The sequence below is a fragment of the Salvelinus alpinus genome, chromosome 17, assembly GCF_045679555.1.
Source record: "Salvelinus alpinus chromosome 17, SLU_Salpinus.1, whole genome shotgun sequence".
In the NCBI taxonomy this organism is placed as follows: Eukaryota; Metazoa; Chordata; class Actinopteri; order Salmoniformes; family Salmonidae; genus Salvelinus; species Salvelinus alpinus.
This window is the reverse complement of record NC_092102.1, coordinates 16489359-16502049: the sequence shown is the minus strand read 5'-3', so window position 1 is coordinate 16502049 and position 12691 is coordinate 16489359. Positions and strand designations below refer to the sequence as shown.

General features: G+C 42.4%; 1 protein-coding gene across 3 annotated transcripts in view; it reads left to right on the top strand.

Moving 5' to 3' along the window:
* LOC139542316 (proto-oncogene tyrosine-protein kinase Src-like) overlaps positions 1-11397 on the top strand; it is a 53017-nt gene extending 41620 nt beyond the window's left edge. The window contains exons 4-13 of one of the 3 annotated variants that reach the window (XM_071347587.1): positions 2039-2056; positions 2666-2764; positions 3011-3037; positions 3199-3302; positions 4934-5083; positions 5243-5398; positions 5924-6180; positions 6280-6433; positions 6652-6783; positions 7032-11397. In XM_071347587.1, coding sequence (XP_071203688.1) covers positions 2039-2056; positions 2666-2764; positions 3011-3037; positions 3199-3302; positions 4934-5083; positions 5243-5398; positions 5924-6180; positions 6280-6433; positions 6652-6783; positions 7032-7240 — 1306 coding nt within the window. In that variant the 3' untranslated portion in view covers positions 7241-11397. The remainder of the gene's footprint in view (positions 1-2038; positions 2057-2665; positions 2765-3010; positions 3038-3198; positions 3303-4933; positions 5084-5242; positions 5399-5923; positions 6181-6279; positions 6434-6651; positions 6784-7031) is intronic. The other 2 variants (XM_071347588.1, XM_071347589.1) reach the window with 2 other exon arrangements.
* The last annotated feature ends 1294 nt before the right edge of the window (positions 11398-12691 follow it).

The window sequence follows — 12691 nt, the reverse complement described above, 5'->3', positions numbered from 1 at the left end:
CACATACTTTTGGGGGAAATGTCCTCTGGTCTGATGAAACAAAAATAGAACTGTTTGTTCATAATGACCATCATTATGTTTGGGGGAAAAAGGGGGAGACTTGCAAGCCGAAGAACACCATCCCAACCATGAAGCACGGGGTGGCAGCATCCATGTTGTGTGGGTGCTTTGCTGCATGAGGGACTGGTGCATCTCAAGACATCAGACAGGAAGTTAAAGCTTGGTTGCAAATGGGTCTTCCAAATGGACATTGACCCCAGCATACTTCCAAAGTTTTGGCAAAATGGCTTAAGGACAACAAAGTCAAGGTATTGGAGTGGCCATCACAAAGCCCTGGCCTACAAACCTGACTCAGTTACACCCCTCTGTCAGGAGGAATGGGCCAAAATTCACCCAATTTATTGTGGGAAGCTTGTGGAAGGCTACCTGAAATGTTTGACCCAATTTAAAGGCAATGCTACCAAATACTAATTGAGTGTATGTAAACGTCTGACTCACTGGGAATGTGATGAAAGAAATAAAAGCTGAAATAAATCATTCTCTCTACTATTATTCTGACATTTCACATTCTCAAAATAAAGTGGTGATCCTAACTAATCTAAGACATGGAATTTCTACTGGGATTAAATGTCAGGAATAGTGAAAACTGAGTTTAAATGTATTTGGCTAAGGTGTATGTAAACTTCCGACTTCAACTGTACATCGTCCAACGAAATACTTACTTGCAGCTTCCTTCGAAACAATGCAACAATAAGAAGAAATAAAAGATAAGAATACGAACATAAACTAAATGGCCCAGTAGAATAAACATATCAGCATAAGATGAGGATGGGGACATATCCCCAGGGATAGACACAGACATACCCCCCGCGTTCTCACACACACACACTGTAGTCTGCATGTCTGGTCTCTTGCTGCGCTGGCTGGCTCTTTTGCCCCCAAACCCTGTGTCAGTCACCCGCTCTTTGTAAAGCCCGTAACCATAGAAACAGTCTCCCTTTACCAGTATCTGTTTTGTGTGAGCTGACACGTTTTTGTTGTAGATTTCCTATTTTCTCCTGCTCATTCACAAAAGTACAGCTGTTCATCTCACTGGTGCGCACACTTGGAGGCTGATATGTTTCTACTCTCTTCCTGTTTGTGACTAGCCCCTTCCTGTTTGTGAATAGCCCCTTCCTGCTGCGACTAGCCCCTTCCTGCTGTCTCTACCTTAGTTGAAGTCTTGCTATATAATTGTCTGTGAAATAATTCTCATTTAAATGTACATGTTAAAATGACAGAAATGACCATTCATTCTAATAATGTCAGTCTGTGCTGCTTTTACAAATTTGAGTCTTTCTCTAATCAATAGAAGTGCAGTGGACCATATTATTCTAGTGAGCCGAGCCCCCAATACTGTAGCTATAACAAAGTGTTGACCTAGAAGGCCTGAGCTGAGGACAATAGAACTATAGTGGATTATTGTGATTAGTGCATCTGCCCCCGAAGCTGCTACAGCTATTCCCTTAGGGTTACCAGGTCAAATACATCAACTCTGTGAACTCACCGAGATATGATAACCACAAGATAATGTTTCACTATTTCCTATGTTATGAGCCAACCCGTTCTTAGCTTTATTTCTGCACCATGCACTTGATAGAATGTTCTGAAGCTTTCTTGATGTTAATATTAGGTCTCTGCACCAATTATATTATCTGTCCTCTGTTTTAGGTATGCTGCTTAATGTCTCTTCTTTCTATGCAATCAGTCAATAACCCTGTTTCCATGTGCATACAGTATGATCTTTAGACAGACTTTGGGTTTAATGGTTGTACTGTATGTCTTTGCAAAGTGAGCTAGGTTCCGCTGTAGTGTTGGGATGAGGGGCTGGTGGATAACTGTTGTTGTAATGGTTCTGTATGCTGTATCTCTAGCTACAAATCTGCTTTGCTAACATGCTTTCTGTCTCTTTTTTTTAACCCCATCCACACCCTTCGCATCTATTCTCTCTCTCCATCTCCCCAAACTATTTCTCCGTACCTTTTGTAATTGTATTTAGGAGAAAGTTGAACAGCAGGTCAGTGAAGCTTCTCTTGTCTTTTGTGTCCTTCATGTGAATGAATGTGCTGTGTGTGTTCATGTCACTAATACATCATAGTTGCTGGTTCACATGATAACTTCCCAGCATTTGGTTAATGGTGTCATAATACACGTTGTGTTTGAATCCCCCGTGCATCCATTCCATTAGTATTCCTCGTAGTTGAAGGGTTGATTTCCTGGACATAGATTAAGCCTAATCCTAGAGAATTTATTGGAGTTTAATGGAGAATCTTCATTGATGCATCTTCTTAGTCCAGGAGTTTTAATCTGTGTTCACGAAACCGCCCTGTAGTCTACGGATATTGTAAATCATTTCCTCCCGTTGAGTCGACCCTGTATGAGTGTGTGTTACTGTTTCACCATCGTCCTGTCTATGCGAAATAGAAAACTCCATGTGAAGAAGAGCCTCTGTGAGACTATATTCAATATTTGTCTCCCAATGTGAATGTACTGTGTGTAAAGTGTTTCTTCACTCAGAGTCCTGTCTTAAGAATCCCACCATATGAAGTAGAATCAAAATCACCCCATGTAAACCAGACTTGCAAAGGAGACCATCTGTGAAACTGTTCCGTTCTTGTCTCCGCAGAGAAGGGGACTGGTGGCTGGCTCGCTCTCTGACCACTGGAGAAAGTGGTTACATCCCCAGCAATTATGTGGCTCCTTCCGACTCCATCCAGGCAGAAGAGTAAATCCCTCCCTCCCTTCTCTCTTTTATCTATTATCCTTCCCACCTTTTCTTCTCTCTCATGTATTTCATTTAATCAATAGTTGAAAATAAAACTGATGGAATTCAAAGAAACTCCAACTACAGTATCCCTCTATGCACCTTGAAGGCATACATACTCCACAAGCTGACATGCATAGACACACGTGATAATAACACACAAACTAACCTGTGTAATGATTCCATTTCTTACCTTTATCCTACCAGTCATCTCAGATTGCCTATGGCTTCCAGGTAAGGGGCAGTAATCAGAATGCAATACTTCTTTGATTGGGGCATGCACAGAAGGCAGTTCTCTCGCGCGCTCTCTCTCTCTCTCACACACAGCCACACTTTTTTTCCCTTCCTCTCAACCTGGTCCCTGTGTCCCGTGCTCTCTTCCCTCTCTTCCCTAGGTGGTATTTTGGCAAGATCACACGTCGCGACTCGGAGAGGCTCCTCTTGAGTTTGGACAACAGGAGAGGGATGTTCCTGGTGAGAGAGAGTGAGACCACCAAAGGTGAGTGTCTGAGGCTAGCATCTCCAGTGGAAACCCCTCACAGATTACACCAAAGCATCTCCACTGACAATTAAAACTACATTGAAGTGCTGGTCGATGGGAATTGTCCTTTTCTGGGGATCAAGCCGTGTAGCTGTGTAACCATGTTCTTTTTAAATAGCTGTTTCGCAACCCTTTTATGTAGAAAAAGCTAACCTCTGATTTTCTAAAATAAGAATTGAGACAGGGATTCTGTATGTGTGCCATTCAGAGGGTACATGTGCAAGACAAAAAATGTGAGGTCCTTTTGAAGGGGGTATAGAAATACCCGTCAGGTGCACCGGCTTGTGTCAAGAACTGCAACGCTGTTGGGCTTTTCACGCTCAACAGTTTCCTGTGTGTATCAAGAATGGTCCACCACCCAACGGACATTCAGCCAACTTGACACAACTGTGGGAAGCATTGGAGTCAACATGGGCCAGCATCCCTGTGGGACGCTTGCGACACCTTGTAGAGTCCATGCCCCGACAAATTGAGGCTGTTCTGAGGGCAAAAAGGGGGGTGCAACTCAATATTAGGAAGGTGTTCCTAATAATTTTTTATTTAACTAGGCAAGTCAGTTAAGAACAAATTCTTATTTACAATGACGGTCTACCCCGGCCAAACCCGGACGACGCTGGGCCAATTGTGCGCCGCCCTATGGGACTCCTAATCTCGGCCTGATGTGATACAGCCTGGATCTAATGTTTGGTTTACTCAGTGTATCCACCTCAATTACATCGTACCCCTGCACATCGACTAGGTACTGGTACCCCAGTACCTAGTCATTGTGTATTATAACGTGTTACTATTTATCTATTTTCTTTCTCTCTGCATTGTTGGGAAGGGCCCGTAAGTAAGCGTTTCACTGTTAGTTTACGCCTGTTGTTTACCAAGCATGTGACAAATAAAATTTGATTTGTGGATTTGATGTGACGCCCCTGGGGCACAGCGGAGTTCGATGCCTCTGATCGTCAGCTGCTGCACTACAGCACAGCCACAGTAGTGTCGCGCACACATGCTCCCCATGGGCCGAGCTCAGCGGAGAAAGAGAGAGGGTAAATAGAGGTGGAGGGAGGGGGTGGGGGGCGTGGCCGGGAACTGAGTGGGAGCAGTGGGGAGCCCTCGGGTGAGTGAGTAAGACAGAAATAGGTCATTGGGCAGCAGGGCACTGTGTATGTTATGTAAACATGCCTCTAGATAACATATAGAATAAGGAATCATGTCGGCTCTATTCGTGAAATCTCTATCTGCAACGTTCGACAACCAGAGGCATATCACCCAGTTTAAACAGAGAGGGAAGGAGGGGGAATTGCCCAGAGGTTCTTTGAGTTCACTCGTCAGGTTGGCTCACTGGGCTGGTGCCTCCCTCTGGTGGCAGACTGGATGTATTTTGTTTTTGTGGGACCACAAGGGAAAGGAACTTGTGAACATAAAATTACACTAATAAAGCAATTTCTTTCAAACTACTCTTCCTTTGGGCCCCAGGAAGACTAGGAGTCGCTAAAGGCATCATCTAATGGAAATGTGAATAAAGGATTAGACAATATTTCTAGTCCAAGGTTATCTTGCTTTCTTTACTGATTTCCTGTCTCTAATGTACCTCTCCCTAGGTGCCTACTGTCTGTCAGTCCTGGACTATGACAACACTAAAGGGCTGAATGTGAAACACTACAAGATTAGAAAGCTGGACAGTGGAGGGTTCTACATCACCTCACGCACTCAGTTTAACAACATACAGCAGCTGGTCACACACTACCACAGTGAGTCACACACACATTGGCAACACTGTGTACAAGTGTAAACATCTCAACCAATTACTTCTCAGCAAATACCTCTAAGAAGAGACTATGTGTGATGAACAAATAACACTACCAGAAGGTGATATTAGAGCTCACGTGTTTTCTTCCCTGTTCTCTCAGAGCATGCAGATGGACTGTGCCACTGTCTGACGGAGGTATGTCCCGTACTAAAGCCACAGACCCAGGGCCTGGCCCGCGATGCCTGGGAGATCCCCAGGGACTCCCTATGCCTTGACCTCAAACTGGGACAGGGATGCTTCGGAGAGGTCTGGATGGGTAAGACAGCCTCTCTCCACTGAGCTAATTGAACTGTATATAAGAGTATGAATAGTGTGTAAATAGTATATTTGTTGTCTCTTGGTGTCTTTCCAATATATATCTCTTATTTTTGTATTTTTTATTATTATATATTTAAAAATAATGTAACTGTCTATAACTGTACTTTGTCATGAATTTGTATGTTTTTATGTGGACCCCAGAGAGAGTAGCTGCTGCATGTGCAGTAGCTAATGGGAATCCTAAAAAACAAAACTCTGCTATGTTGTGATTTAATCAGCTACTTTAGGAATCAGTTAATCAGTGGGATCCTTCTGATCTTCAGCCTACTCCCTAAACCAGCTGATCCTCTCAAACAAAGCAGAGGGCATTGCCATGTAGAGGAACTAAAATGTCTAGAGTGCATTTGTCATTGCATCAACACATTCCTTGGCAGCTGGCACCTATTTGACAGTTTTGAAAACAGAATCTGATGATAAAAATTGTTACTACAACAACACAACTAGCTGTGTAACCTTTATGTAGGCACGTGGAACGGGACAACGCGGGTAGCGGTCAAGACCCTGAAGACAGGTACCATGTCCCCCGAGGCATTCCTTATGGAGGCCCAGGTCATGAAGAAGCTGAGACATGAAAAACTGGTTCAGCTGTATGCCGTGGTGTCTGAAGAACCTATCTATATTGTCACGGAGTACATGGGACAAGGAAGCTTGTTGGACTTCCTGAAGGGAGACATGGGCAAGATGCTCCGCCTTCCTCAGCTGGTTGACATGGCCTCACAGGTAAGCAAGTTTAGAGATGGTCAGTGTAAATACTGTCTAGTATTACACACACAGACACTGGCTGTTTTAGTCAAACCTAAACATGTGTCTTCTCGTCAGATTGCCTCAGGAATGGCGTATGTAGAGAGGATGAACTACGTCCACAGAGACCTCAGGGCTGCCAACATTCTAGTGGGAGACAACTTGGTTTGTAAAGTGGCTGACTTTGGACTGGCCCGTCTCATAGAGGACAATGAGTACACTGCCAGGCAGGGTAAGACCACTAGAGGGGGCTGATTACCATCTCTTCCTTTTGTCTGCCCTCTTTTTTTTCTCTCTCTCTCTCCTCTCAATGTTTTGGCCCGCCAGACAAATTGTCATGCGTTGAAGCCATCGCTCATCAGACATTATTGGCATCGTTTTTATTCTTAGGTTTTCACACCACAACTTGAATTACAGAGTCTTGTCTAACATGTGTCTCCTACCTTGCAGGAGCAAAGTTCCCCATCAAGTGGACGGCTCCTGAAGCTGCACTGTATGGCCGCTTCACCATCAAATCAGACGTCTGGTCGTTCGGGGTCTTACTGACAGAACTGGCCACCAAGGGGAGAGTACCATATCCAGGTAGCAACTGTGAATCTTCAAAGATGTTGCTTTGGTGAAAGGATCCCTTGTGTGATTGAGTTGCTTACCACTGTGAGCACATCCCAAAGACGCACACTGCTGGCAAGCAGGACTGCCTATGTTAAGACACTGTTGGCCGTTAACCTTTTGAAACCATGAAGGTCAATGCAGCATTTATCTCTCCTGTCATTCGGCCCCTGTATAATGATGTTTGTGTTCTCCCCATCCCTTTCCTCTCTCTCCCCCAGGCATGGTGAATCGTGAGGTGTTGGACCAGGTGGAGCGTGGTTACAGGATGCCTTGTCCTGCTGAGTGCCCTGACTCCCTCCATGACCTCATGCTCACCTGCTGGAGGAAGGACGCTGAGGAGAGGCCCACATTCGAGTACCTGCAGGGCTTCCTGGAAGACTACTTTACCTCCACTGAGCCACAGTACCAGCCCGGGGAGAACCTTTAGTCGAGAACCTGAGGTACTATAGGGCTCATGTTGGAAGGGGAGAGGGGAACGGTGCTCTGGATACAACCAGACTGACCTCTGTTGCACCTGGAACTGAACTCCCAATGACCACACACCTACTCCTGACTATATTATAATTATTCAATGTGACGATATCGTTATTTTGTTACTTGATTGATGTTGATATCCTTCTGATTTGAAAAGGACAGCACTAATTTACTGGTTTATTTTGAGTTAATCTACATTCATACCTGTCAGTTACTATGTGCTCCTATTGACATTGTGCGGTAGCTCCACCCCCCCCGTCATTCATCATTGGACATGAGCAGCAACCAACTGTATGCACCAATTCAATCCATCTCTTTAGAGATACACCTTTGGAGGGCTAAAGAAATAACAGAGTTCTCATATCCCTATTGGTTCCTCTCTACAATGAGATTCCATGTTTAAGGATGGGTTCTTGTTATGGTATGTCTTCCAATCTATTCCCACAGACTGCTTGAGAAGCAACTCTGAGGGGTACTGTTGTCCGGATATCACTTATGTTTTTGATAAAATTTGTTATAAAACCTGGAATATTTGGTATTATCAGGCCACAGTTATTTCAGGTGAACATTTTCCCTCTACATTGTGGCCATTCTTGGCAGCTTGAGGTGTTGTTTGTAGTTGACCGAGGTGGGCGGAACTTTCACTACGCAGACACTTCCATGAAACAAATTAGAATTGCTATGCATGGAACACCCCTCCCCAGGCACTCTTAAAGAAGATGAGAGGAGAATATTGTTTGTTATTTTTCATTTTATATTCACAGCTTTTCTAGAAGAAGACAAAAAAGGCTACTGACGATCACTCAGTCTCCTCTCAGGAAGGGGACCATGAATCCTGCTGCAATGTTTTTGTGCCAATGCTGTAAAGTACTATTTTCTACTCTCTTCATTGTTTAAAGTTTATTTCTTTCTTACTACAAAGTTCAATAAGCGTTGCCCTGTAATTATACACACTATTTGTGAATCATTCCCAAACGTGTGTTTACTGCATCGGAATAATACCATCCATATTCCATCAAATATCTAAGGCATGTATTTTAAGTCTTTGGTTGTACAAACATTCAGATTAAAACTCCGTCAATGTTCTGCAATGGTTTTTAGTTATTTTCAGGAAAGGAGTAACCATTAGACCTTTCACAATCTATTATTTGAGAAGTGGTATCAGTGCAGCCGCTGGTTAAAGGTAGACTCAGCGAAATGATGTTGCCACGAGCAGCACTGCAGATATTGAGATGAGCGAGATGCAAGACTTCACTCACATAGTCACACCCAGTATCTGCGCATGTGCACGGGTTTGCTTCACGCTGTTACAGCGTGGTAGCCAGGCGAAGTTGAGCCTTGCCAAATGAATCCACTGTGCTGTTAATTTCTGCATCTATGTCATATCGCTGAGTCTACCTTCCAAAAGTAAGTGGACATCTGCTCGTCGAACATCTCATTCCAAAATCATGGGCATCAATATGGAGTTGGTCGTCCCCCCCCTTGCTGCTGTGACAGCCTCTACTCTTCTGGGATGGCTTTCCACTAGATGTTGGAAAATTGCTGTGGGGATTTGCTTCCATTCAGCCATGAGCATTAGTGAGGTCGGGCACTGATATTGGGTGATTAGGCCTGGCTCGCAGTCGGCGTTCCAATTCATCTCAAAGATTTTTGATGCGGTTGAGGTCAGGGCTCTGTGCAGGCCAGTCAAGTGCTTACACACCGATCTCGACAAACCATTTCAGTATGGACCTCACTTTGTGCACGGGGGCATTGTCATGCTGAAACAGGAAAGAGCCTTCCCCCAAATTGTTGCCACAAAGTTGGAAGCACAGAATTGTCTAGAATGTCATTGTATGCTGTAGCGTTAAGATTTCCCTTCACTGGAACTAAGGGGCCTAACCCGAACCATGAAAAACAGCCCCAGACCATTATTCCTCCACCAAACTTTACAGTTAGCATTATGCATTCGGGCATAGTTCTCCTGGCATCCGCCTAACCCAATTCGTCTGTCGGACTGCCAGATGGTGAAGCATGATTCATCACTCCAGAGAATGCGTTTCCACTCCTCCAGAGTCCAATGGCCCCTCCAGCCGACGCTTGGCATTGTGCATGGTGATCTTAGGCTGGTGTGCAGCTGCTCGGCCATCAACCCATTTCATGAAGCGCACAACGAACAGTTATTGTGCTGACGTTGCTTCCAGAGGCAGTTTGGAACTCTGTAGTGAGTGTTGCAACCGGGGACTGACTTGTTGGAAAGGTGCCACATTGAAAGTCACTTAGCTCTTCAGTAAGGCCATTCTACTGCCAATGTTTGACTATAGAGATTGCATGGCTCTGTGCTTGATTTTATACATCCGTCAGCAACGGGTGTGGCTGAAATAGCTGAATCCACTCATTTGAAGGGGTGTCTACATATGTGTGTATATATAGTGTATTTAGTGGTTTTGTTTTCATTGAATGATGGAGAAATGATTCTGAAGATATGAGAGGAGCAGGTTAGCATTTTTCATCATGAACCTTGTTCTGGAGACAGCTCTGCAGAGTGGTCTAGCTGGCACAGCCACAAAATCATAAAATCTGATTTTAAACCTAACCTTAACCGTAACTACACTGTCAACACGTATGCCTAACCTTCAATTATGACAAAAAAGCAAATTTGTGTTTTCATGAATTTTTACATTATAGACAATTTTGACTTTGCAGCTGGCTTATCTAAGGCAAAATCGCTCAGTTGTGCCTCCAGGACAAGACTCACGACAATAAACGTCAACCTGCATGAGACGACAGAGCTTCCCAGTGGCCTGAGATGCTGAATTGGCATTTTGAACATCCACTGTCATTGGGCAATTGTACATAAATATCCTCAATGCTAATATTTTTGTATATATCCTGTTTCTAATTTATTCATATTATTAAAGGTCCTTTTGTTTTGTCTATTTATTTTCAGCATCATTCTGCCTGTTGCCATGTCTACGGTACATCCCACTATTATATTGGGAGCTCATCAGTGACAAGTGAAGAAACAGGTTTTTTTATTTTTCTTTTGTATTACATCTTTCTTTATACGCCTGTCTTTGTACCACTTTTACTTTGTTTCCATCTTTTTACGAAACCATGCTTATTGGTACTACATCTGACTGAGGAACTGCCAGAGGAACATGGTTGAAAACAAGCTTTGTTTGTGGTGCGTTCAGTACGTTTTTTACTTTCTGGAACGTTCAATTGAATGGAAACGGTACTGAACGTCCAGTTGAAAAACGTGGTGGGGTTGGGTTGGGGAACGCTATTAGCATGGCCACTGCCCTTTTAAATACGTCACTCATTGCGTCAAGCCACACGCAGCAAACGTACCTCAATATCTGTTCAAGAAGGTACAAGAACATTTTGGGGAAACGTGTAGTTCAGTACAAACTGTTCCGCAAACGTTTAAGTAAACTGAACGCACCTCAGGTTTCATCTTCCTCATTTCAGAATAAGAGAGCACCTTTTTATATAGCCTCTAAAGGTGCCACTGATTCTATTTCTGCTATGAAAAATTGCATTAATCAATCATACGTTAACATGTCGAAGTCTTTCCTACTCTTAAGGCGGGGAGACTGGCTTGCGAACTGAAGGTCAGTGTTTTTATAGAAGACAGCTGATGTACAGTGCTGTGGTACAGCATGGTTTCTATGTTACTGTGGCAAGAAGACTTGCATCAAGAATATGAACTGGGTATTGTGGTACTGTAGAGCTTCTTGAGTGCTAAGATTTCATAAACCACTAGAAATTCTACACTGTTTTCATTGAATTCTCAGACATTGGCATAGATTATTAATCTGAGTTATGTTTTCGGTCCTGTGAATATATGGAGCAGCAGACTGACTAGTCTGTCGTCTTAATCCTAATCCTCATTGTATGATCATATTGATAAAACAAGGACGTCTCCATTGGGTTCTTTGGCTCTTTTTCTCCTCAACCTATGCAGTTTTTGGATCTGTGATATTCCTTTATATAATCTTTTTTACTGCATTCTGTGGAAAATGTAAGAATTTCAGGCAATATTTTTTGCTATTGTCTAAATACTATTGTATATTGTTTAAAATTCAAATGACAATGTTGGAATAAAATGTGTACATTGCAAACTAATCTGGCAAATGTTGTAAAGTGCATTAAATGATGTTTCTTATATTGACTATAACAACATTGGTTGAGCAACCAGGCAGTGAGTCAGTTGATGTCTATCAGTTTACAGTAAATAGTGTTTTACCTCACATAAGGTCATGATCCCTAACAGACTAGAACTTTATACCTTTCATTTCATTCTGAAGTGATGGCTTCCTTTCAATGAGTTTATACAGGGTGGAGGTAAGATGCAGTGTCAAAATGTCATTTTATCCAGAAGCCTCCTGTAGTTCAAGGTACTGTGAGCTAGGGTTGGTCTAGATAATTGCATATCCTTGAGATACTAACCCAATGTCTTTTTTAGAGGTGTTTTTAAACATTATAGTTTGGTAAACAAATAATATGCCAAATCCATATTGTATGTTATGAGGCAGTAGACCTAGGCTACATGTTATAGGCTACTGTAGGCCTGTTTGTGGTTGTCAAATCATTCGATCTAAGATATGATTGAGAACAAAACAAAGAAGTAAACATTTGTGTTATATTACTTAAAGTGAAGTGATACCCTTGTTCAGTGGTGGAAAAAGTACCCAATTGTCGTACTTGAGTAAAAGTAAAAATACCTTTTAATAGAAAGGTAAAATACTACTTGAGTAAAAGTCTAAAAGTATTTGTTTTTAAATATACTTAAGTATCAAAAGTAAATGTAATTGCTCAAATATACTTAAAATTCAAAAGTAAAAGTATAAATAATTAAATTCCTTATGTTATGCAAACCAGACGGCACCATTTTCTTTCTTAAATTTTTTTTTATGGGTGGTCAGGGGCATACTCAAACACTCAGACATCATTTACAAAGGAAGCACTTCTGTTTAGTGAGGCAGTAGAGATGCCAGGGACGTTCTCTTAAAAAGTGTGAGAATTGGACCATCTTCCTGTCCTGCTAAGCATTCAAAATGTAACTAGTACTTTTGGGTGTCAGTATGGAGTAAAAAGTACATTATTTTCTTTAGGAATGTAGTGAAGTAAAAGTTGTCAAAAATATAAATGATAAAGTACAGATACCACAAACAACTGGTTGAGTACTTTAAAGTATTTTTACTTAAAAGTACTTCACACCACTGTCCTTGTTGCATAATATGCAGAAACTCTCTCCTTTATTAATGGTCATCATTAGTTACCACAGCCACAAAGTCATAATTATGGCTAAACCCACATTTTTCTACAATTTCTCTTCATAAAATCTGATTGTAAACCTGACCTTAACCCTAACCACACTGCTAACATTGTGCTTAACTCTAACCTTAAATTAATAACC